At 41.4% G+C, this 26598-nt stretch overlaps 1 protein-coding gene across 12 annotated transcripts; it reads right to left on the bottom strand.

Annotated features, from left to right (window-relative positions):
- Positions 1-262: 262 nt before the first annotated feature.
- c2cd5 (C2 calcium dependent domain containing 5) lies at positions 263-26598 on the bottom strand. 12 transcript variants are annotated; one of them, XM_085461682.1, is made up of 32 exons: positions 26254-26598; positions 25713-25821; positions 25479-25565; positions 25176-25347; positions 24989-25084; positions 24536-24691; positions 24215-24452; positions 20620-20777; positions 18278-18502; positions 17762-17850; positions 17415-17450; positions 14940-15048; positions 13060-13113; positions 9884-9998; positions 9633-9731; positions 9414-9525; positions 9247-9326; positions 8673-8859; positions 8426-8587; positions 6708-6752; positions 6095-6235; positions 5948-6011; positions 5753-5814; positions 5532-5630; positions 5308-5397; positions 5121-5199; positions 4595-4687; positions 4115-4147; positions 3701-3832; positions 2373-2566; positions 2141-2287; positions 263-2051 (listed from the first exon to the last, which is right to left on the bottom strand). In XM_085461682.1, the coding sequence occupies exons 2-32, from the start codon at positions 25800-25802 to the stop codon at positions 1926-1928; spliced, it is 3570 nt and encodes a 1189-aa protein (XP_085317808.1). In that variant the 5' UTR covers positions 25803-25821; positions 26254-26598; the 3' UTR covers positions 263-1925. The 12 variants fall into 12 exon arrangements, with proteins under 12 accessions (XP_085317808.1, XP_085317811.1, XP_085317809.1 ...); XM_085461685.1 differs by lacking the exon at positions 18278-18502 and having other exon boundaries at positions 26254-26597; XM_085461683.1 differs by lacking the exon at positions 13060-13113 and having other exon boundaries at positions 26254-26597.

Here is a 26598-nt window from a genome sequence, read left to right on the forward strand (position 1 = left end):
ATAAACTTTGAAAATGTTTAAAATAAAATAAAACGCAGGGTCACGACTTCAGAAGGTTGTTTCTACGGCTACAAAAAATAAATAAATACATTATTTATTGAAATTCTAATGAAATTTTTTTTAAAAAAATTATGGTTTGGGGTTTTTTTTTTGTTTTTGTATTGGCAGAAATAATCTTTAAAAAGACAACTACAGATCCCGTTCTATTTTTATAGCTCATCAAATTAAACAAATAACAATAAAAACAAGAAACCAATAGCTGTCACTTTGACTCAGGTTTATTGTGCAAGACCTATCAGGCAAGCATACAGGGTCATGGCAATAAAAAAAAAAATGGGTCTGCATGCTGCTAGTCAAAGAGCCAAAGCTTCCAAGTATTTACATTCAAGTTTTAGACACAAACATATGAAACTAATCACAAACAGCTGATCACACACAAAACAGAGTACCACTAATCCTCTGACACAGTGACACAAAAACATCATGAAACTCATTGCACAGCTGAATTAAGTAGTAGGACTCTTTAACTTACAAAAATACTAGAAATCTGATTTTTTTCTCTTTTTTTTGGAGAACATTTACAGTCTGTTTTCAGGTGGCACAGACACTTGTAGCTGCTCCCCCCCCACAATAGACAGAAGACCAGCAGCAAGACTCTAAACATAAACACGAGTGCCCACGAAACAGCGATTAAGCTTGGCGAAGGTATGTGAAATTTGACACACACAGATAAATGCATCAAGAGGACGTCAGTTGCTTCGATACCCAGAGATCAAGGTTTAAATACTTCAAAACAACCTCATTTTTTATATTCTATTACAGATCCCTGCTACGACATCCCAAAGACCCGCTTTATATCAACTCACCAGTTTTGTTTGTATTCATCTGACATCACACCTGTCACCATTTCCCTGCTCACTCCAGTTGCATGTGAATAAAAAGCATACCTGCTATGCCACTTGAATTTAAGATAAAGCAATATAATCTAATAGTTTTAAATAGCTTTATACTGAATATATGGTAATGGCTATTCTAAAGGGAGTTATTGCTCTACAAAAATATGTGCATATAACACCTGTAATTTTGGCTTGTGTTATCTATATGCATGTAACATGAGTTTCCTCCCAGAAATACAGCTGTTACACCATCGTTCCACACTTGCAGAACAATTTTGGACTTCCTCTGAGAAACACTTTAAAACTAATTAGCAAGATTCTCAAAAATTCAACATGAGCCCAGTTTAGACATAAAACATTAAAATTGGACAACAGTGAACGGATCACATGTCAACCTGGATTCTTTGGAATTAGCTTCAAAATTTTCCACTTCAGGCTATTTTTTCTATAGTTTAAGAAAGAGCACCACTCAGTTGAAATTTAAACACTTGCCTTGCCTGATGCATAATCTATTCACTTGGTGCTCAACACATGGGATGAAAATAACTGAGTAAGAATTTGACTGTGTTTTAAAATCATTAGCTTGTATCCCTTTTACTTCAGTCATTGAGCGACATCTGTGATCCGTGGATGGACAAATCAGTCATAGCTGCCTTACTCATACCCGACTGGATGACCAATATACCGTGGCTGCGAGTGACCCCAGCATGGATGGCTTTAATATGAAGGTTAGGTGTAAGGAGTCGGTGACTGGTTTTAAATTAAATGTTTTTAAATACTTTGAAATTCCATAATATGTCCTGCAAAATATGTTCTCTTTAAACAAAAAAGAAACATCCCACACTCCTATATTAATATAGATTGCTTTGCATGCTTGAGCAATGGTTCTTTATTCGCTGTGTCCAAGCCTTTGGATCTTTTATAGAATTTTAAGGCAAACATAAGTCAGTCAGATTTGGACGGCTAGACTTAAAGTGTGTTGACTTAGTGTGTGTTTCTTGGAGCCAGAATTGGGGACCAGTGTCATTGTCATGTAGCCCCATCAGTTTCACTGCCACCGGTCTGTCCAGTATTTGCCGTAGATGCTGAGGACTCCTGGTCTGTTTCGCTGATGCAGATAACCGCATCACCGCTTACATTTATGAGACACTGAGCCTAAGAGAAGAACAAGTACACAAAATTTAATCAATTGAACAGCCAGTATTGAGATAAACCGCCTGTTAGTAATGTGCAGTTTATATCACCTGATTTTTATTCGGATTTTCCATGAACACACATTCTTTCATGCTGTAAGACACAACTGCATTGCCGCCGAGGGCCGCTACATGGGCTCGAACCATCGCAAACACCTCTGCGATGAATGAGTGAAGGAAGCCGCTGACACCGCCTTCCTGCACAGAACAAAAACACACTTTACGTTTAAAACTGCGCAAAATGACCGCGGGACTTTGGATATTTTACTGACGTCGCTCGTACCTCCCGTAATGATGTCGTCTCTCTGATAAAAAACATGTTGATAATGCCAAGGTATTTAATGATGCGTGTCCCGGGAAGGAAGGAGAGCGGCGTCATCTTCACCACCGTTACCGAGCTGCCTCCAAACGAGCGACTGGAGCGCAGCGAGCGGGAACGTCCCTCTTGAAGCGGACTGCAGCGCTCCAAAGATGAGACTGCAGGTTCAGAGAGAGTGTAGGCAGAAGCAAGTGGGAGACGTGAAGAGAAAAATAAGAAGAGAGGAGAGGGGATATAAAGAAAAAGAAGAGATAAAACGGGAATGGAGATACCAGAAAAAACTCAAAACTAGTGGAAAGATTAAAAGCAGACATGAGCCTTGAAGCAGAAAGAAATGTCATAGTGGAATGAAAATGCAGAAACTCAGCTGTTAGGGTTTGCACAGCAAGAGTAAAATGTGCACTTACATGTGCTTAGGCATGTGTGTGTGTTTGTTAGATTTACATGCAGCATTGAGAATGCAATAGACAATCACTTGGCGCGTGTGCGCTGCCATGCATATCATGCAGTTGATGCAAACAAACAATTACACATGTCTGCAGACAGAGAGACAGACCTGGGCACAGCTGTTTACAAGTGTGAATAGAGTGCTTACAGCAAAGTACATGAGAGATTTTATTCTATATGTTGGCATTTGTGAGGAAGGCTTCAGACATGGAGACAGACAGAAACAGCTGTGAGGCTGAGGCTGGGCACATGTACACAAGCCAGAGTGTGAAAGATGCTCCAATATCTTATTGCAAATTTACCTGATGTGGCTTACATCCATCAAACCAGGAACCTTCAGAGCCACATATTAGACTGTAGTTTACTTAACATGCACAGATCTGAAAAGTCACACGAGCTCTTGCAGAAAAGCTTTGACCCCCGCCCCACTGTGATTATCAGTGTGTTCCCAAACAAATCAGACATGAAATCCTTTAGCATTCATACAGTGTCTCCTCCTATCTTCCAAGCATAAGAAGAATCAGTGATGCAAAAGCAGGGGAGGGGAATAAAAGGAACCCTCCGGAGGTTCTCATGAAATTGCTGCAACCAACAAGCTATTTGAGAAAAATGCTGCACACAAAATGCAAAAACCTTTCTAATGTGACACACTGTTTTTGGCAAGCTGCAAATTGTGGATCCCTCTGAGGGGCGGGGCGTCAACTTTCACACTCTAGCCAAAAAAACAAAAACAAAGCTGGTGCTTGATTTACAATGCTCCGCCCCCCAGTGGCATGCATGGAGGGGTGTGTGCGCGTATGTGTGACCGCTTGTGAACCGTGTTCTGTATTTGTGGGTATGATCACCAGAGTGTGCTAGAGACTGTGTCCTCCTACTTGTCTTAACTGATCCTCGTCTTATGGTGTGAGCTTTCAGCCTAAGCAGCTCTAGCCAGGTGCTGCATCTGTCTGCAAAGGAACCGTAATCAACGGAGGCAGCTGGAGAGAACACACACGCACGCACACACACACACACACGCGCACACACACACACGTGCATTCACAAACGCAACAGCAACAACAACAACAAGAAAAGAAAACGAAAAGACAAAACAGAACACAAAACAAACGAACAGAAAAGAACAAAACTGGATGAGGGTTGGGAGCTGTGCAGGATAACTCTGTCCGAGACTAAAGGATGAAAAGTCAAAACAGGGCAGTGTAGTAGTTTCGGTAGCGGGAGAAGGGGCTGGGAAAATAAAAGACAAGAAGGTAGCTTACCTCTGGGTGACATGTTGGTACTTTCTCCGACACCTGTCACACACACACACACACACACACACACACACACACACACACTCACAGTCTAACTTTGTCCTTGTCGGAAGGTGAGAAAAGTTCAGTAACAACCGATTACTGCCACAAGGCGAACACAGCAGGCGCTGCCTAGCTTTAACCATCACCCCCACCCCATTATCCCATGGCTGTGTTAGCCTAATGCAAATGGGGGTCACCAACACAAAGTCTCTTCTAGACAGCGTCACAGACTGTTATCTAAGTTCACGGCAAAACAAACTCTCACTTGTCTACTACAGTTCATTTACCTGCTGATCGGGCTATAAGCAGCCGGTTTTGGCAGAGCTTTGCAGCTGGGGTGAATAAAGAGACTGTATCTGATGTGTTAGTGGACGAGATGGGTGATACCTGTTTAGTGAAGCAGGGTAACGGAGGTAAGGGAGGTAAAAATACAGTTAAAGATACCTGAGATTTTGGATGCTGTCTGAATGTTGGAAGAGGACGAGTCTGCACACAATTCCAGGGGAAACTGCAGCTGCTCTTCAGCCTCAAGGCTCCCTAAAAAGATACACACAAAAACCACACTCAACTTTACACACAGCACTAGCAGGGATGTTTCTAAAAAGCAATACACTATTTAGAGCAGGGGTGTCAAACATAAGACCTCAGGGGCCAGAATCAGCCAAAGTGGGTTGTATGTGGCCTATCGTGTAAAATGAGTTTGACATCCTGGCTTAGATCCTAAAAGAATATTTGTTTTCCTACTTCACTAATAATCATGCAATAATTCTCAGCTTTGCTCAATATTGATATCAACTTACCTAAGCTGAGTTATTGCATTATTTGGAGTCAAGTAGTGGCTCACTTCATAGATACAGCTTGAATTTTTTTTTCCTTGACTGATGAGTACTGAGTGTATTAAACTGGACGTGAAAGCTTTCCTTCATCTGAGCAGAGCTTTAACTGAAGTAAAATTAACAGAGAGACTGACCTTTGTTGACGGGCTTCTCAGCTGTCTTCTCCTGAGTCTGTTCCTTGTCATAGGTCATGGCAACGGCTGTCACTGTGACCTGCGCAGGGAGACGAGCAGAGGAACAGCAGTAGATAAAAATTTTTCTCTCAATTACATTCACTGCTCTGGCAGCTTGACAAATGAGTGATAGCCTGAATTGTCTCACCTGTATGAGCTCTTCTTCTGGCACTGCTACGGTGAAGTTGAGATGACAAAGACAGCAGGGGATCATAGAGCGCAGCTTGAAGTAAAAACTCTGAAACAAACATGATGAATTGTAGACTTGTAAAACCCAAAACTAAACACAGACAACCATAGCAAGTTCAACTAAGAAAAACCCCCCCCAAAAAACAGTGCCAGTGTGAAACCTGCTCCATGATGGTTTCTTACCTTCAGCAGGTTCTCACAGAGGTCAGTAAAGATCTTGTTTAAGCCTTGGTTAGTAAGATTGGCATTGCTCAACCTCAAAACCCTCACTGATGTAAACATCTGTCAACATAAAGGATGACACAGATTTACACAGATCTAAATTAATACTTAATTGTATTTATTTCTAAAATAATTATTCTGCAATAATGGTTAGTATTGCTACAACTACGTTCAGTACGTACCTGTACTCCTGAAGTCCAGTTAGAAATCCCAGGCATATTTTCAGTGTTGCAGCTGTAGAAACCTGAAGACATTGAAGCAGATGCAATGAAGCACAGAAACAATGGCACCTGCTAGAGCTTGGACTGAATTATTAACTTGTGTGCAGTGCATAACGATCCATTGTAACTGAACCAGAGTGAGTGTGCAGCATGTACCTGTGGGGGGAGGTGCATCGATCAGGAGGGAGTGGATATCCTCCACGGCATCGGTGTCATCAATCTATAGGAGTGATCAAACATTGTCACCATTTAAACTGGCATTTACAACTGGCGTGTACTGATTTGATTTGTACAGATACACACCTCCAGGACGAAGGCATCCTTTTTGCCGTGGGACAGATCCAGTTCTGATAGCTCGTCTGAGCTTTCCGAGTGGGAGCGAAAAAGTCTGGATCGATGCCTTGGCTCAGGGATTGGAGAGCCCACCCCTTCCTCTGCAAGCTCCTGCAAGCAAAACAGACGCAGCGTCCGAGCAGACGGGGCGTCAGAGAGAAAACCAGAACACCGCAGAAGATCACATCTGTATCTAACATCTGTACATCTGTACTGTAACTAGTAGAATGACTGTGTTAGTAACAATCCACATGCTCTCACTCACCCAGTCAACTTTACTGACACACACTCATGGTTGGTGTTAATTTGGGAAAACGCACACTCGCACACACACACAAATATATATGCAGGGGAGAGTGTGATTGGTCAGGGGAGATGGACATAATCAAAGTACGTTAACAACTTATAAAATGACTTTGCAGTGAGTCATCTGAAGAGGTGACTCTGGTGTGGGTTATGTATTATCCCCACACACAAAAAAAGTCCCCAGTTAAGAGCTGCAATTAATAGTGTGAGATTAATAGTGTGAAACACTTGTCATGCTTTGCTGCGTCTCACAGCTAAAGGTTGGCATGCTCAGTACCATGTTTATGCCGCAGAACACCTCAGGGTCCAGGGCAAATAATTTCTTTAATGATCAGAGAGAGACAAGAGGGGTAAGTTTATCACGATTCACAAAGAACAGAATATACAGCCCAGGCATATATGGACAGTTAGAAGTTGTTCAGCTTCAGCACAGAGGATTTAAATAAGATGACATGTACTACATTAAAGTGTCAAGTCTTAGATTTCACTTGAGAAGGTGTGCATCAGTATGGAAAGGACTGCTTCCTATGCACGGCAGACAACGTTTAGGGACTCTTTCTTTAATCTGACCTTCAGCAAGTTGAATAGGTCTCAAACAGATTTGGCTCAAGTGATTAACACAGCGATTGAAAGACAGCTCACTTCTTCACCCTGGAAGGCTCTTTGGTTGCTTCGGCTATGTGCCTGATGACCATTTTTAATGCATCTAGAGAATTCACCTACAGTGCACACCTGCACACTCGTCCCTATGCTTTTTTTCAGCAGTGAATTAATTAACAACTAGCAATATGACATTAGCAAACACAGCCATATGGGCTGAAACAATAACAGAGAGGGGGCTTTAAGTCAAAAGATCTATCTATCTAGCTATCTAGATCAGGGGTGGGCAATCTCAGTCCACGAGGGCCGGTGTCCCTGCAGGTTTTAGATGTGTCCTCGAACCAACACAGCTGATTTAAATGGCTAAATTAGCTTCTCAACATGTCCTGAAGTTCTCCAGAGGCCTGGTAATGAACTAATCATGTGATTCAGGTGTGTTGACCCAAGGTGAGATCTAAAACCTGCAGGGACACCGGCCCTCGTGGATTGCCCACCCCTGATCTAGATATATATACACATATGACTTGGCCCCTTTGTTCTTCTGATCCTTTAATCATGAATTAATCTGGTCACGAATTCTTCCTTTAAAAGGTGAGAACAAGTTATGTACTTGTGAAGCATTTCTGGCTTGCTTTTCAGCAAGTTTTTTTTTTTTTTTCCCTTCACCATGATTTTCAGATTTTCTGGAAAACAAATACCAACATGGAGTTCTTTCTCTTTCATGTTCAATTCCTCTCTTCTCATTTAATGACACATAACTTCTACTTGTAACTGAAGGTTAAGTGTTGATAGTCAGCTCTGAGCCATGACACACAGCCACCCAGGAAACAGTTTCCAGTTGGCCGGGCACTTTGAATCTTTGTAAATCTTGACCCTTTAATGTTGTATCCAATCAACAAAGCTTGGAGAACAAAATAAAAAGGTAACTGTCCACATAACTATAGTCTGGACTGTATAGTATGTCTCATAAAATGTTTTTAACACTGTAAAATATCACCAAAATAATGGAAAACACTAGTATTGTCCATACAATGTAAAAGCCTGATGACAATGCACTAGTCTTTAATATTCTTGGTCATAGACCGTAGATATTTTTTCTTTCAAAGTAGAAAAAAATGTGAAAACTGTTCCCACTTGTTGCAGTATAAAATGACCACAAACAGTGATGTTATAGCGTATTCATCAGGGTAAGTTTTTACCATGTCTGAACATCATAAATTTTAACTTTTTTAGTTCTGTTGTGCTAAAAGGCTTCATACATGACACCACAGCTACTGCAGTTGGAAACAAACCTACATTACCACAAACCTGCCCTGAAAGGTGAGACTTTTCAGGCTTTATCACAAAGATCAGCTTCCATAAGTTCACTGTATCAGCAAGTGTTGACTGTCTCACCGGAGGATTTATTTGATAGAGCTCTTTGTTCACAGCTATGGTGTCATTAATCCTTTTCTGAATGGATGATATATGCTCGCTGCTCAAGTCTCCTGGAGTCTTCCCTGCTATCTGGATACCCCCTGGAGCAGGCAGAGCTGTCAGGTACACACCTGTAGCAGACTGAACACACACACGTTTTCTTCGATTAAGATCCACCACACATAAAAGCGACATAATCACTTGTTAGCATGAAAGGTTAACCTACAGCCAGACCCAGGAGCATGTTCTCGCCAACACTGATCTGTATGTGCAGGCCAAACAGCGCGTTCATGCTCCGCAGTTTCAGCTTATTCATCAGCTGAGTGTGTAGCTCATATTCCATGAAAGGCAGCAGGTTAGAGATGGCCGTTGCATTCGCTTCTCCCTGGGCTTTCTTCTTTAGACGGCACAGCCTGACAGATAAGAGGCACTGGCATTGAAGGTGCATTGATTCACTCATAGAAAACCTGCTTGACTGAACCCAATTGAGGTCTAAAATTGACCTTGATTGGTCAAAATTGCTCACTTTGATAACTTCCTTTGATGTCAAAATGCATCGTCTGAGGTGTATTGTTTAGTCCACATGATACCACTGAAGAATATTGGGTCTTATAAATTATGTTATCTGAAATATCTACTGTAAAAGTTATAATTTATAGCTAGATTATAGAGTGAAATGCTTGTAATATTCTTTACTTTTATAGATTTGATTTGTGTGTTTTTTTCCCTAAGTAATATTTTTTTAAAGCCTTTTAACTCCTTTTCTGCTAATATCAAGAAGGGTTTGTGAGGTGTTATACCTGGCCTGGATAAGGCAGCCCTTTCCTGCAACAGCTGCTTCTGATGGCAGGTCAATTGTTGTGAAGAGCACATCAGGAACCTTACAAAAAAAGGCAGTAGTTATTGATATTTTTAAAGAGCAGAAACCTTTTATTTAACCTAAAAAGAAATTAACTGTATTTGATACCTTTTGTCGTCTACAGTGGTAACAATAGGTGAGCTGTGCAGGGAAGGGCATGTTGAGCTCATCGTACGGGATGTGACAGAAGCCACAGTTCGGTGGCGATGGCTCCTCAAACCTGGAGAACAACAAAAACCAAAAAGGTGCATTGTCATAAACACGTGATGACTGACATTCAGACTGTCCGAGACTTTGAGCTGAACAATAAGAAAAAAAGAAACCAACCTGTGGTCGGTGCAGCCGATGTCCAGGCAGCCTTCACGCATGTACCGAGGATTCAAGATGGCTGCTGTGCCAGATGCGGACAGAATACACACCTCCTCGCTGTTTTGAGCCAATGGGAGAAATGAAAAGAGAAAAACAAAAAGGCGCAATGAGAGCAGGACACAAAGAGAGAAATCACAAGGATCCAAGTGTTTTGTACCAAACTCGGGATTAAAGTGCATCACTTTTCTGTGTGTTTACGCAGTACATACCAGATGCTTGTGCTCTCACTGTACCCTACAACCGCATGGCAACCGAGAGCTCTGGCATGAGATTTGATCTCCTGGCGAATCTCCTCCCACCAGGCATCGCGAGTCTCGGGCTCATCTGCGAAACACACAATTCTAAATCAAACAGCCTTCACGAGGCATTTCTAACTGAATTATTTATCAAAACACCTCACTGAACACTAAAATATAGGTTAAAAATGCAGTACCCTCACAAATCCAAACAACACTAACAGGAAATCTGTGCATAATCCGGTGCCTAATCTGACTGCTTTGACTTACCAGAAAATCAACAAACAGCCAACATTACAGTTTGTATTTTCTGATGTTTTATGGGTTAATCAGTGTATCAAAGCAGGCCAAAACCAACCGTGAGTTTGTAAAACAAACTGACACTGAAAATGGTTTGTGAGAATTTCAGAGAGATGATGATGATGAAGGCAGAGTCAATGGTCAGACAAGATTAGTTCATTAGTGGACATCATATAAATGTTCATGTCTCCCTTCTCTTTGTCTCCTTTCAGCCAGCTGCACTAACCGAAAGGACACAGCCACCAGCCATTATGTGGCTCTGCTAGTATAGATAGAAAATCTGGTATAAGAGAAGACACTACGCCTAATTTTAAACGTGCTTTCCTATCCTGGTGACAAAGCTAGTAATTTTAAAGCGATCGAGCCTTCATCATACTTATGCTAAACCATGGGTGTGTTTCAATATTCTCATGAGGCTTTGCTCCAAACATCTTTTTCTTTAAAGCCAAATCATTGCAAGTTGAGAGCTTAATCATAGAGCTGGGCGATATGAGATTTTTTCATATCACGATATGTTTTTTTCATTTCAGGCGATAACGATATCTATCACGATATAAGCCAAATAACTATATTTGTAAGATTTAAATGTGCCGTTGCTCACAAGTAAAATGTGAAATAATCAGCAGCTTGTTTTTAAATATTTATTTCCCATAATAAGTTCAACAGGGTAGATGTACTTAAGGAACATGAGACTTTTTCAGATAAATAAAGGCAAATATTGCAAACTACACAAAAGACAGCCGCTAAAGCGTTTAAGTTTCAAAATAGAACAAATGAAACAGACTAAATTGTCAATTCCACTTAGAAACAAAATATTAATTCTAAAAATAAATCTTAGTTTGTTTTACAGAAGAACAGACAAAACTGACTAACTTTTGTCAGTATCAAATAAACTGAGAACTAAAAGGAAATTCTCAATCTCTCCTTGTTGTATAGCTTAGCTTTTCAAACAGTTTTAACAGTTACTTTAGTCTGACAAAAGCCGAATGACGAATTAGCGCTTCCAGTCAGAGACTGAGGCTACGTCCACACGTACACGGGTATTTTTGAAAACTGAGATTTTCCGTTTTCGTTTTAAAAATAATCCCGTCCACACATAAAGGCAGAAATGAAGGAAAACGCTGCTATGAACATGCCAAAGCAGCAGGTGGCGCTAGATTCCTAACCGTGCAGAAATGCTGGCCAATCAGAAGTCTAGAAGCCTCGGTGGGAAAAAGTAAACAAAGCTGGGGCATAGAAGCAGAACCGAGTCGTATGTGTGGAGGGACAGTAACTGTGTGTATATGTAAGCATTTAAACACTGCAGAGAGTAGAATTAACAGTATTGTAGAAATTCATTTCACCGAAACAATAACGTGGCGCACAGTGTGACGCATGCACCAGTTTATTGTATTTCCAGACTTGCTTTCGGCACAATTTACAGTGCACGCTACTCTGTTTTTTGTCAGACTTGAAATAGCCGAAATACCTTCAAACTACGGAACTTCTATGGCTCTTCCGTTCGACAATCTCTCCGGCATTGGAACCATCATCTGTTTTCTCTTCGGTCACGCTCGGTTGATTTTTCTAGTCGGCACACTCATTTCCTCCATTATGCGCTGGCTCCATTACCCGCTGGCTGCTTCCCAAACAAACACACGTGCGGCTTGGCACTTGTGCTGTACGTAACAAGTCACGCGACGTGACGCTGCGGCTGTGATTGGTTCGGCTCTGCGCTACTGAATTTGGATCGGCTGACTTTTTTTTTTTTTTTTTTTTAAGAGAACAAGAGCGGCGAGGTCTATCGCGATAGCTTAATTTCTCTATCGAGTAAAAGTTATATCGCGATACATATCGTTATCGTTCTATCGCCCAGCTCTAGCTTAATCTGACTCATATGGTTGTTTTAGGCTGTTGAACAAAGAGGACATGACCAAAAAAAAAGCTACATTAGAGTATTGAGCTTCACCCCATGATTCCCTGGGAGCGCTACATGCTGACAGAGCCTCCCAAATACAGAGAGAAACTCAAATGGTAGGTGAGACAGGGGAGAGGAATGAATGAGGGGGTGAGAAGAATGGGCTGTGAAACTGAAGAGATGAAGAACAATGACTGATGGTCAGGCATTAGGCCCATGAGGTGGGTTTCTTTAAACCAGAAGCAGTTATGTCAAACAGGCACAGGCTCACCAACGTGCACACTCATGACCACGTGCACAGTCATGGGCAGAGAAGGGCCATATTCATTCACTAGAGTCCATCAAATCTACTCCATTATTTAAGTCAGCTCACCTCTTTCCCTCCATCCCCACCGTAAAGTCCCAGATCCAGTTAATTTTCCTCAACTGCACCCCCCAACGACTTCTTTCCATGCATCCATTCATCACTTTTCTCTCTCTTTCGCTTTCTTTCTCTCAGTATGAATACGGCCCAGTGAGTTAAGGATGCACATGCCTCAGTGGCTCTTTGTGACAGAGTAAACCTCCTAAACCTCCTCTGGTCTAGACAGGTTTGACCACAATGTTCATTCGGGAAGCGTTAGAAACAGCGCTGGGACAACGTTAGTGAAGAGCAGGAGCTCTTCTGTGCAGCAGGATGAGCTGGGTGTGGGGTAGCCAGGCCAGGCTGGATGGGGTGGGGACGCAGGGCATGCTCAACTAAACTCAGCACACACACACGCAAACACACAGATTAGAGAGAGGAAGATGGCAGCTCACTGAAGTCAGAAGTTTTCAGCAATATGAGGCTATGCTGAATTCTACTTAAGCTTTCTATGGGGGCGTTATAGTTTAACACTAAGCAGACATGGGTTTAATTTCATTGAGCTGCCATCATTCCTGTGGGTGAGAGCATTAAAAGGGGGGAAAATACCTGCAGTGACACTATTCCAGTCTAGCAGTTTGTATGAGCGCGTGTTACCCAAGGCTGGGCCAGAACACACCGTTAGTACAGAAAAGAGAGAAAAAGAAAAGAAGAGACAGTCTAACAAACCGACACAGCACAACGGAAGCACTCCACAATCACTATGCAAAGACAGACACCACTTCACAGTCACTAATGCGACGACAAACTAAGTTAGGTCCTATTGAAACAATCTGACAGAGAAGAAAAAGACTGATGAGGAAGAGAGGAGAACTGAGATGAGTAAAAGCGTCAGGCTATATTTACTTATTTTGTTTTTAACATAAGGAGAAGAGAAGCTCTACAACACAAAAAGGAGCATGCAGCGACTAAGTACATGTAGGCGCACTGTGGAGTTTTCACGTAAACAAAAACGAATGCGTCTCATCATAATGCACCGGGCATGTTCTTACTGTAAATGCCCCCCTGCTCCGATTTTAAATCATCAGTCAACAGGTTCAAACGGTGCCAGTCTGGAGCAGGCCGACCAACCTGAGTGAGTGATAGAAGTCATCTGGGTTGCCAACATTTAGCTGCAGTGATTCAACAACGACGGCCTTGGATGCATTTATAAAACATTACATGAAGTGCTTTTACATGCATTAGCTAATGTATTTTGCTAATAACCAGCAGATCAAGCCTGAGTTAAGCAGAGCATAACTGTTAAGTTATTTTTGTTATTGTCGAAGTAAAAACAAGCTAAAAAAGTAATGCACTTGTAAAAATATTGCTCCCCGGTGCTATTTTTGAAGAAAAACTCCACAGGGTACCTTTGATGTTTTTCTGTAGTAGAAAGGCAACAGTGAACAGGGCTCTTTTCAGACTGCTTTCCAAGTTAATCCTGGAGTTTCAATCAGGGTCATTGAGTCTAATTTAAACAAGACTACAGGTTTAATCACAGCACCTTTTTTACAGTCTTATTTTAGTTCCCCTGTCCACTTCTGACAAGAGCCCTGCTTATCCTAACCCAGCCCACATTCATCAACACTCCCCTTTGATTAGATTCTCAGACATCCTTCATTCATATTGGTAGGCTATTAGTAAACTGAGCTAAAAGGTAAAACTACTAAGTCTATAAACTGGACTCAGGCATTTCAACACTGTTAACAGGCAGGTGATCACCTGACGAGCAAATGTCTGTAAATCTCATTTGAAGGTGTATTTATTATGCCCCTCTTAACACAAGAACAGATTCAACACACTGAGTTCAATAAAGACAGAGAAAGGCTGGCAGAGCTTAATCAAGACACCACAGCACCCCGATATGTTGCCACCTACAGCCAACCACACACACAACAGAAGTAGCAGGCAAAACACTGGAGCCATGCGCCACTACTGCAATTCAGCCGCAGGGGGCAGCACTGCACGACAACAACACAGCAACCACAGCACAGGCACACACACAGAGCCACCACATGACCAGCACAGACTATTAATTACATAAAGCCAGTGAGTCAAACGACAAGGTGAAAGTTGCCCCTATCCATAAAAATGTTTGACACATGTGATGATAGCCCATCCTAAAGTTTAGAACAAACTGCAGACGCAGCCTATCGGCGTGACCAGGAACAGCTTTCACCTGCTACCTACAGGACTTGCAGATAAACTTAAGTCTGACCGTCAACTTATTGTTTTTTTTTTCCTTTGCAAACAAATTGGGAGTAGGACCATACACTGGAAAAATTTGGCAACACAAGAGGATAATGGGTAGCATTGACTAACAGCCATTTGCAACGAGATCAAACACACACAACACTGTAGGGTCAATGGAAAAAGCTCATTCTTATCTTTTCATGGCGCGATGGACGAGCTACGTTAGGAACTTGTGTGCTTTTGTGTGTTGAACTCACCGGGGTTGTGTATCCGATCCAGTAATTTGACAGATCGAGCGCTGACCACTCCACCAACATGAAGCAGAAAACCAGGCGGGAACGACGTCAAGGTGAAGAAGGGGAACTCCTACACATTTAATTAAAAAAAAAAAAAAAAAAACACACACACACTGGTCACTTACAGAAAGGGCCTTTCCAGTATTTTTGTGTCTCATGTTTACTTATACATTGGTGAATATTAGGTTCTCAACTCAAAACTGAGTTCAAATATTTACTTTTTGCTGACAAGGCTAATTTGTTCTGCGTTAGGTAGGTGGTTAAAACACCACTATAAGATACAACACCTACAGTAGTGGGCAAAAGTCTTGAGTCAGCCTATATTTCTTTATATTTTACCAAGAAAATGGGAATTCTACAAACATAAATGAAATACAGTACATAAGGCAAAAACTGTTTTTACAATTCTAACTAGCCTGAAAGGTCAATAGGACCCCTTTTAATCTTCACTAAAGTGTGAAGTCTTTCAGCCAAGCGTCCTTCTCAGTAGTCTTCAGGAAAAGTTCTCCAGGCTTCTTAAAGAACATTCACGTGTTAATGTTTCACTTCATGTGTTTTTTTTTAGCCATGTATGCTTTTAACTCTTTTGTGTTTGGAATCACTGTTGTGCTGAAAAATTAAGCCACAGCGAGGTCCTGTGTCAGGTCTTTGCTGGATTTTATTTCCTTTTTTTAATATATGAATTTCAATTACTGTTCATCTGGTTCTCAGCTAATAGCTCTTTAAAAATCACCTTGTTGGTGCAAAAATACATCTATCTAATCATGTTACATTTGCAATTTTTCATAGAGTCAACTAAATAAAAGTGAACAAAGTGTTTTTTTTCTCATGGTCTGCTAGTAAAAAAGTCCCTAAAGATACAACTTAAAAATGTTTCTTTGCCAAGTTGACTGTAATGTGCAGACATATGTGGGTTAAATTCCTTTTTATGTTTGCATGATTAAGACATCAGTTTTTAGTGGCTTGACAAAAACAATAAGAAAAACTATCACGTACAAGGACTGGACTGAAAATAAATGAAAAAGCAGCCAACATGCAAATCAAAAAACCTAGAAAGACTTTCAGAACACTGGAGAACTACTGCTCAAAACCACCTACTTCCTGCTTGGAGGTAATTTAGTTAAAAAAAAACACACAAAAAACCCCCAGAAAAAAACAAGGGCTAGCTCAAGACCTTTGCACACTACTAATAAGATCTTTATATTGCATAACAAAAAAAATTAATTTGTAAATACTTTGAATAGAGATCATCCTATATTTTTAATATTTTTCAACCCCAGAAACCTCACAGTATCAATTCTATGCAAAAACTGAGAAATTGGAAAATCCTAAAGCAGAACCAGATATCAAACTTCACATTTTTTCCTCTTCCAATACACACTGAAGCAGGTGATTATCAATCAAAACTGTTTTTAAAGTCTAAAACATGATGCATGTAGACTTAAGTTACAGCAGGTATAGGATAAGTGGAAACATGCACCAAGGACAGAGTGTGATGAGCCCCCCATGCAGGTTTTGTCCACTGAGATTCCCCACTACAGCCTACCCATGTAGGAATAAAACTCAAAAGCATTTCAAATACAGCTGGAAATGATCGAGAAAAACATCTATGAAAGCCTAGGTATTTAGTGTCACTGATGTAGTGATTGAATTCTTTTGAGTCTACTGTATACACATGCATTCATTAGGTCTGGAGCTGAAAGTGAAGGACAAAGACAGACAAAGTAGTTTGCGGCTGTGAATCATTACTCTGATTTACATGCTTGTCTCTGCCCACTAAGAACACAGCTGGTCTTCTGTCTCTAGCCAAGTAATGTGATGCAAATCCATGCATTCACTCACACGAGGAGCAGGAAACAAAGCCTGCTGGTATTCATTCTTAGTTGAAGAGACAACACTCTTACAGAAAAGCAGAGGGACGTAGTGATTCCCAGCCATGCAGGACCAGTATGTGATGGATGGCTTCAGTGATCAGAAATCAGGTGGGAATGCCACAAATTTCAATCGTATCCACTACTCCACAAAAGGAAGATGTCTTCCAATTTGTCTGACAGCTCCTCCCACTCTGAGCCAGGTCACAAGAATGAGCTGATGAGATGAGTATGCTCATTCCTGTTTTTGATACGGGAAACCAAAAGTCAAACTCGGGAAATTTTTCTGGAAGGAGGGAGGCACTTGAGATGAATATCCAGACGAAACACGAACAGTCTCAAACACACCCCTTCGAACAAGAAGGGAGCCCAACTCCTAACCTCAGGCACTCTGCCTTACATGTTTGTCAATCTTTTAGGGTTTGGAGGGTGCAGAGCAATAAAAAAAAAATTTAAAAAAAGAGCTAGGTTAGGAGTTGACTCAGGCTAGGTGGTGGTCATCCGCTTGGTTAGGGTTTCAAGGGAAAGGTGGAGAGTGAGAAGGTGTCACACTGATGGGACATACCCTGGCGTTTAACAATAACCCAGAGGAAGACGCTCCCTGAATAGCATAAGTGGTCGAGACACAAAAAATGGAACATTACTTGGTCTTACACAGACCGATCCCCATTAAACACCTCTCCAATGTCAGTTATGAATTTGTCACAAAGAATGCACCTGTGTTAAAACTCACCATTTGCACAGAGATCTGAGGCTGATATGCAACGCCAACACAAATGTCAAACCCTCAACTCTCCAAAATGGCTCGTCAGCTGTGACATTGCATTTCAGTCTCAGGTGTCTGCACCAGTAGTGAGCTAGTAATTAATTGTTTGTAAGCGTGGACGATGAGTGACACCATTGTCACCGTACCCGCTGCTCAAGAGCTGTCTGCGTCTGTTGTCTGAGGAGGGTCCTCAGAGGTCCCGCCTCCTTCCCGGCGCTGCCTCCACTGCCCATTCCTGATCACAGAGGAGAGCCTGGCTTCAGTTTTGTCATTTTAAACACAAAAGTCAGCCGAACACAAAGACAAACAAACTGTCAGGTGATTATTACATTGCAGCATTCATGTTAAAACAAATCAAGAGAAAGTTGAACTTGGATGAAAAAAAACCTAATGATCTTCAGCCTCGTGAACCTCAGACTAACTTATTCTGATCATTTAGTGCACTAGAAAATACATCAAACCACATGCTGGGAGTTAAGGTATTCAGAATAGGACTCTCACAGTAGTTTTGTGGACTGTGAGCAGTTAGTGTTTCTGACAAAACCAGTCAAGACAATTTGGGTGTGAACAGTCCTGCTGTTGACCCATCAAATGAGTGAGATGCCAACACTTCACTGTTATAAGGTTCTGGCACTCGGTGACACACAGCAGGCCTACTATACCGGAGGCTGCCAGCAGCAGGTCCTCAGTGAAGGACACGCTCTTTCTCAGCAAGGCAGAGTCTGACTGGATGGAGGAGAGTGGGGCTGAGGTGGTTGCCCTGGGATTAGAGCCACGACCACAGCCCACTGAGCCAGAACCAGGAAGGGACAGAGTGTCTGTGGAAAGGATGGGGGAGCTGGGGCAGAGGAAGATCCCAGGTCTGCATCTCACTGAATGGGGCTCCTCTATCCAACAGCAGAGAAAAAGATGGAGGGTGCATAAAGAAAACAGATATATTGAGAATGGATAGGCAGAGAGCAATGAAGAGAGTAGGTAGAAGCACAACAACTGAGAAGATGGAGAAGAGCACGATGAGGAGGAAAGTGGACACAAGCATAGAGAAATGAACTATGCAAAGTAGGTAGCTAGTATTAAGTAAGCTGGGCATTGTACTGATACTGACCTTGGTGAGCGGATCAGCTGTCAATACATTACATGGCTGGTCGACATTTTAATTAAATTAGCATGCTAACTACAAACTGATGACTTTCAGTGTTGCAGAACCCAAAATATACTTTTGATTCAAATAATTTAATGACATTTATCAAATGTGCACTGTATGTACTGGTTGTAAGGAGAGAGAAAAAGGAAAAATGCTGAAGAATGATGGGAAGCAAAAGCCATTTTCACACATGAACTCCAGACAATCAATGCTTCTGATCATGAGTCATTTCTCTTGCTCTTCATAATTTTATCTTCCCATCATTATGGTACAAGTTGATCTTGGTTTCAATCTGTCCAAAGATTTTTCTAGAACTGTGAAGGCTCTTCTAGATGTTTCCCGGCGGTCTGATCTGGCCTTCCTGTCACGACCTGTGAAAACCTCAGTTCAGGCATCTCGTTGATTGTTCCAACTTTACCAAAAGTGCTCTTCACTCGGTTAGATGTGAAGCTGTTTTTCCTAAACATGGAAATAATTCTGTTATAGTGGACTTTACTTGTCTTCTGTGGTTTTTCAAGCCTTTCGATGTTGCTGAACTGGCTAGTTCATTTCTTCTTTTTAAGAATACACCAGAATGTTGTTCCTTAAAGCTGATGCTCTCTGTTTTCTTTTGGTCTTTCAGCCAAATGATGAGCACTTTAACTTGTATTTATACATCTCTTGATCTCATATTGAGGTCAGCTACTAAATGCAAGCTCTAAACTTGGAATCAGCCCTAGATTTTTTTATCTGCTTTTAAATTATCACGGAATAACAAAAGAACATTCCTCTGAAATTGGATGTAATGGACTATGTAAACAATTGGCTGTAATTCCTAACAAGTTAATGCAATAACTTTGTCAAATGCCTCGAATTAAAGCTTAAAAGTCTACAACTCAGTCAAATCTTATTGAAAAAGTGTTAAATCCTAAAGACTTAGCTATACAGTGCACCCAAAAAGTATTCACAGCTGTAGCAGTTTGCCATGTTACAGCCTTATTCCAAAAATTGATTAAATTCATTTTTCTCTGCAAAACTTTGAGTATGATGCCACAAGCTTGGAACACCTATTTTTGGGAAGTTTCTATCATTCTTCTTTGCAGAATCTCTCAAGCTCCATCAGAATGGACGGGGAGCGTTGGTGCATAGCCATTTTCCGATCTCTCCAGAGATTCAATCAGATTCAAGTCTGGACTCCTGCAATCTACATGTGAAAATGGCTTAAGAGGAAAAGAAAGGAGGCACAGAAGAGGAAACATGAGCAAGAAAGATAATGAAGTGGAAAGAAAGGAGGAATGTGGATTAGGGGAAAATGTAGGTCCAATCCTGAGGGCTCGGGAGGGCAGCTGTGGTGAAAAGTTCCTCAGTTTTTGTGGCATTTATTAGTGGCCTGCGTTAAAATGTGCTTAAGTGGTCCTTAGGGCAGAGTTCTACCAAAATTATCTCTTGCTCAATGATTAACCATAATGACTACTAATGGAGAAGTGACCTTCAATCAACAACAGCCCCCATGAGACACAGTGCTTCTAAAGCTACAACAACAAGGGGACGGAACAAATACAGAGATCTGGTGTGCCTTCAGGCTATGAAGCACATGTTTCATATTACAAATATTAAAAATGTTTTTGGTTTTTTTTGTTTTGTTTTTCAAAGTGTGAAACAAGAAGACACACCAGGCCACTGAGGACAAGTGGGAGACGAGGCAAGGCTTAATAAATATTTATAATAAAACTTACAACAGAAAATAATGTTAAAATATTCTTAAAAAATGAACTGAATAAACTGAATTTGAAAAACAAAACCACACAGCAGCACCAATATGAAGTGTAGGAGAAGGGAGGGATGAGAATGGGAAAGAGGGACGGGGCCAAGTATTCTTACCCGTCTTGGGCGTCAAACTGAGGTCTGTGTCTGATGATGAGGACTGGCGGCTGCATGGCTTGGAGGGAGAGAAGGGGGGAGGAGAGGAGGAGGTGGGAAGGGCTCTGAAAGGGGTTGGCGGGCCGGAGGACGAGGGCAGATCCTCAACAAATACCGGCCTGCCAGGAGAACATGACACACACACACACGTCAGTCACCACTGCACCCCTCTGAGCGTTTGTATGTGTGCGCATATGTGGGTGAGAGTGAACCGAGGTTGTTAAGTGGAAGGGTGACTTTTTAATGTGACACTTGTTTGCTTTGGGTGAGGTGTGTTGTCAGGTGCTACGCATGGCTGGAAAACAAAAAAACAAAAGCAAGCGTGAAAAGCAAAAAGTAAGGACGAAGAACAGCACACGCACACACACATAAATGAAACTAAAGAAAGCAATATGGCAAAACAGACAAAAAAAGATCAGATTAACAGAGGATGACGAGCTGAAGCATGTGTCCCAGTAGAGTGAAGCAAAGGTCAGGTGACTGTAGGGTGATTACAGGCCCTTCCTCAGAAATGCTGATGCAACTGCAAACCCGACTGCCCACCCCGCAGTAATTAGAAAATGAGAAGTGGAGGGATTCCAGACTAAAATCATTTTTAAGGACATAAGGGTCTGTCTACCTTCTTTGCCTTGATGCTTCTATCTTATAGCTTTATTGCTACACTGCATTTCTGATTTCCTGCCTTTCTCCTGCACCTATTTCCTTTCCTGCCTCTGCGTACCAGTGAAGATGAGTGTGGGTACAGAGACTGAGAAGTTCTGGGACAGTCTCTGGGAGCTGCAGACCGAATGCACTGGGCTGTTGTGGGTGGAGCGGCATCCGTGGGCAAGGGGAGACCTGGGCCAATCAGCAGAAAGAATGAGAGTGAGAGAGAGAGAGAAAGACAAAGAAAAAGAGAGAGAGGAAGACGAAGGGCCGATATGGACACGAGCGGTGAGAAACGTCCAAATCCAAATGTTGGCAGAAAGGAAGAAAGAGGTGCACACAAGAACCAACACAACACAACATTGCAGTAGAGTGAAAAAGGGAGACAAAAAAGGAAAAGAACAGCAAAAAGAGGTTGTTGGGTTTTTTTTTGTTAAAACTCCCACTTTTTGCACTGTTATTCAATTTAAAGTCATGTGAAAGAAGCACAAAAACAACACGCAGCTCTCAGTTTGAAATCTCAGTCTCACACATATACAGAGCAGGGATGCAAACACGAGGGGAAAAAAAGGTAACGAAAGCTCTACAGCAGTACAGATAAGTAACCAAAAATAAGCTAGCCTGGAAAGAATTTCTTTTTATATGGCTCCCTGGGAAACCTTAAAATTCTCCATTATGGCTGAAATATTAAAAAAAGAAGTAAAAGAAAATAATCGGCAATCATTTTAATACATGGAGTAACTGTGGATATCAATTTTAAGCAAACTGATTAAGAAAGGTCCTTTATTTTATAATAGTGTAAAATATCCAACCGCTACATCTTGAACTGTTGGTCAAAAAAAAAGCAATCTGATGACCTTGTTTTCCACTTTGGCACCATTTTGTTCTCATTATGTCTTTTTTGTTTGTTTGTTTTTACTGAAAAGTAAGTAAAGGAGGCCTAAGCAAAGATAGATAGACAATTAAATAAAAAAGTGACTGTATTTTTTTGTAGTAACTAAAAGTGCATTTATTGAAGAGAAGGAATTGAGACTGTAAATGACTGGCAACTGCCAGCGCTACCCCTCAACCTCCTAGTGTTTGATATAAGATATATATCGGATGACGACATAAAAACGTCTATAGTTTCATTTTATGCTATCGTTTGTTTCGTGGTGTCGCAAAATAAACTGTTTACGGCAATATTTTTTCATTATTTTGATGGTCACTGTAGTGGCTATATTAATTTCTTAAAGTTCTCTCTTTCTCTTATATTTAATATAACCACACTACAGACAGACAAGCGTTTGATTTTAATGCATTGTGGTTAGCAACAACGATGGTAAATCCACCGCGTGTCCGCTTGTTCCACATAAACCTTTCACAATAAAGCTCAAGATCCTGTAGAGACTTTTCAAAATAAACTGAATCACGTGAAAGATGCAGAGTGTTTACGGATGAGAAGCAAAAAAGAGCAGTCAGGTGCTAAAAAATAAACCTTAGACTCAAACGTTAGAACAGGCTTTTCCTCGCAGCACGCTGTGTAATAAATACTCACAAAGAAAACGGCGGCCGTTACAACTTATGTCTAAAAATGTATAGTTTCATGCATCAGTTAAAACACTGCACTCCAGGTACGATGCCCAGCTGGAAACGCTTCAGGCAAGTCGAGCTGCCCGAGATTCACAGAATTTACAGAAAATGTTACATTTTTGTGATTTACATCGTTATCGAACGATAGATGTCTTAATATCGGAATATGAGATTTTGGTCATATCGCACAGCCCTAGATACACCTATGGGGAAATTAAAAATCTGTTATTATAACCTTATCAAGTTATTGAATTCACAAGACTTGACCTCTGACCTTGAGGTCAAACCCAAAATTACTAAATGGATTTAATTTAGTGGAATTTCGCTTTATACTCACTACTGCTGAACAGTGTCAGTAAATTAAACAACAATAAATACCCGAAAGAGATTAAACGACAAGAATCCCGAATCATGGCAGCTTTAGCTCATTGAATAACCAGTTTAAAAACAATCAAGAATGTGTGTAATCACAGATAGCTGTTTAGATTCTGATAACTATAGAAGAAATAGGGGTTTCTTTTACAACACTTTCTTAATTGCAAGAAAAACCAAAATGCAGGTAAGTCTTAAAGGAAAGATGAAGAAAGACAATCATAACAGAAAGAAGAAAATGAACTCCGGTACAATAATTACGCTCGCTTCGATTCATCACTTTGTCCTATTTTTAGTGGACATTCATGACTGTTCTCCTCACCGAAAAAAAAAAGTTTTCCAATTAAATTCACACATTTCATCTCACCACCAGCAGATGTTTACATCCCCGTTACACAAAATCTCACACGCCGACACACAGATGTAAAGTTTGAAGAGAATAAGAGGCACACAAGCGCACCAAGTCGTTAAGGTTACAGGAACTGGATGTAAACCACAAAACAAATCACTTATGATGGGAAAAGCAGAAAAAAGTGAGTAACCACATAGTTAGAGGCACAGCAGAACATGTGTACTAGATACACACTAAAAAGATGCAGCACTAGAACATGCAGAGGCAGAGCAGAAAGCCATGCAAGAGGAGTCTAAAAGAGCAGACACAGACAAGGGAGGAGGAGGGGGTTGAGGATGGCTGTGTGTGTACTGTACATGTGTGTGTCTCAGGTTATGTCGTGTGCTGTTAGTTTTATGATGCACTATACGTGATACAATGGACACACCAAGTGCAAAGGGGAATCAAGAGATACTGAGACACACACAGGAGTGTGCACATAAACCTTTATACAGTACACGCTTTAATCCACACACTCTCCCTCTCGTGCACACACAATCGTCTTTCCCAAAACTCACAGTCTTGCACATAAAAGAGGTAGTAGTGTGCATGCTCGTGATGTTGGTTCATACTCACTCCTTTCCATCTTTAGAGGGGGAATTGCAGGCATTGGAAGCAGGAGCTGTGTTTGGGTGCATGTGTGTATTGGTGTTAGGGGCACTTCCAGAGCTGAGTTTGTCCAGCGTGCAGGCGGTACCTATGGCCCGGACCACCAGGCCCGACTCTCCTTCCAGGTCGAAACACTGCAAGTAGCCCACTACTGCATTCCCACCCATCTCCAGCACTTTAAGCCCTATTTTTCTCTGTAGTTCTCCTGGACGGGGGGGTAACACACGGCCATGTTAACAAAACAGGGAAAATTGGGGCACTCATTCCTCCACACCTGAATTTCCTTACCAGACATGAGAGAGATGAGCCTCTGTCGTGCTTCATTGGAGGCCCTGGGAGTTCTGATACGGTCAATCCACTGGTACTCTGGATCTTCATTTACCACGAGTTCCTCAACAAAGCCGTGCACCAAAGTTGCCCTGTAGCACTGTGGAATACATGTGGCTGCCATACAAAAACAGAGGGGAAGGAACTTAGATTTCACTAGAAAGGTTTGTTATAGCTGATATTCCATCTTTATTGCACAGTTTTAAGTGGTATTTCCTTGTTTACAGATGTGCTGATGGCACTGACACGGCTTATAATTTTGCTGATTAAGGAATAACCCCTTTTTTTGTTGGCAAGATCATTATGACACAAAAAACTTGATTACAATGCCATCTAATGAACTGCTCTCCCTCACATAAATCTGAAAATTGTGTCTTATGACGCATTTAGAATCAAAAATCCACCCAAACTTACTGCAGAAAAACTTGACCCCGCATGAAGACTGTCTGAAACGGTTCAAATCGTTGAAGAGTTCCACTTTAACAATGACGTTTATTTCCCCTCGAATTCCTGATGACAAACAATAGAAATATAGATAAGGCCATGAAGAAAACAAAATAAAATTAGTGATCATTGTGGATGGATTAGCTGATTCTTATACCATGGATGGTATCATAGATGGGAAACCAGCCAGAGATGACAGAAGCAGCCTCACTGTAAAGCAGTGGATCAATGTCAATGTAAACTTTCCCTATGGCATCATTAGCACTGTAAGTGTCGTGGTCCAATACTGTGATCTGCAATGGCTCATCCTGCAAGTCCTCATCATCGACCTACAGACAGCAAGGCATGAAGAGGAACAAGAGGCAAAAGCGAGGAGGAGAGTTTAGAAATCTACAGAATCTGATTGCAATTTAATGTAGTAATAACATCGGTCCCTCATGTTCAAAGAGAGGCATTTTACCTCAAATTTGAACCACTCCGAGTTCCATTGTGGATTGAGGGATTTGGGACAGACATCAGTTTTGAAGGTTGTGTTTCCAAACTTGACCTGGAATGTAATCAGACACCTTTTTAAAATGCCTAATTGCTTTTCTTGGCTCATTTTAGAGGGGAAGTGACTATCAGCATTAGGACAAACAGTTCATGTACAGCCACACTGCTGTAAACAAATTAAGTACATAAATTCTTCTCTTACCTCTACGAAAGCATCAGTAAGGTCACTGGCTCTGTCCATCACAGGCAAGTGGCGCCCTGCCACAATTTTGGCCTTCAGTTTCCCAGGCATGATTCAATTTTACGCTGATCTGTCAACATATATAATTAAATCTGTCAACACTGCCCTTAGCAACAGGAAACATCGAGGCGTCGGTAAACATGTTTTGGTGATAACGTGCAGAGCCCCTTCCTCTGTTTACAAGCTCACTAGCTAATTAGCTAAAAGCTAAACTAGAATTTGTATTTCTTGTTTTTCAAAAAGGTTGATCCACTCGGTTTGAGGTTATCTACAGGATTGCCGTTTATCAAAACAAAACAAAAAACAAACTATCAGTGTGCTAGATTAAGTTAGCAACACGAGGCTAACACGAAAAGCCACTTAGGTTAACTGTATTGCAGTCAGAATCTCTTTAGCTCTAGTTACCTGATCGGCCATGTTTTTACAGTCACACGGCAAAGCCTCCACCTATGCAGCTACAAAATAAGCATGTTGTCTTCAGTGCAGACTGTAGCATCCTTACCAGTGCTAGAAGATTAACATACAGCTGGCCAAGCAGCAGCAGTCTCGTTTTACTCGGACATTATTGTTGACAGTCCACCGTTCGTCTGACCTCCGTGTCTCTCCCATAACACGAGACGTGAGTTCCCAGTACACCACACAGGAAAGTGTCGCTCAACTTAGAAATCATCCAGCCGCAGATATTGCGGCTTTACAGATACTGGCGATGCTCTACAAATGGCATTACTGTTCACTAACTATTTATTACACACGTCCCGCGTAAATACAACGGCTAGCTTGACAGCATGAAGCCCATGATGAATGAATTCTCACTTGGGGTTGTTGTGTGCTGCGTTTGTGTGTACCT

The sequence above is a fragment of the Copadichromis virginalis genome, linkage group LG7, assembly GCF_057382275.1.
Source record: "Copadichromis virginalis isolate Kocher_CV1m ecotype Utaka linkage group LG7, C_Virginalis_male_GT1.1, whole genome shotgun sequence".
NCBI lineage: Eukaryota > Metazoa > Chordata > Actinopteri > Cichliformes > Cichlidae > Copadichromis > Copadichromis virginalis.

Coding starts and splice junctions, on each gene's coding strand:
- c2cd5 (XM_085461682.1), bottom strand. CDS start 25,802: ATGCCTGGGAAACTGAAGGCCAAAATTGTGGCAGGGCGCCACTTGCCT. Junction 25,566..25,712: donor TTACTGATGCTTTCGTAGAG/GTAAGAGAAGAA, acceptor ATTACATTCCAG/GTCAAGTTTGGAAACACAAC. Junction 24,692..24,988: donor CGGGGTCAAGTTTTTCTGCA/GTAAGTTTGGGT, acceptor TTTGTATGGCAG/CCACATGTATTCCACAGTGC.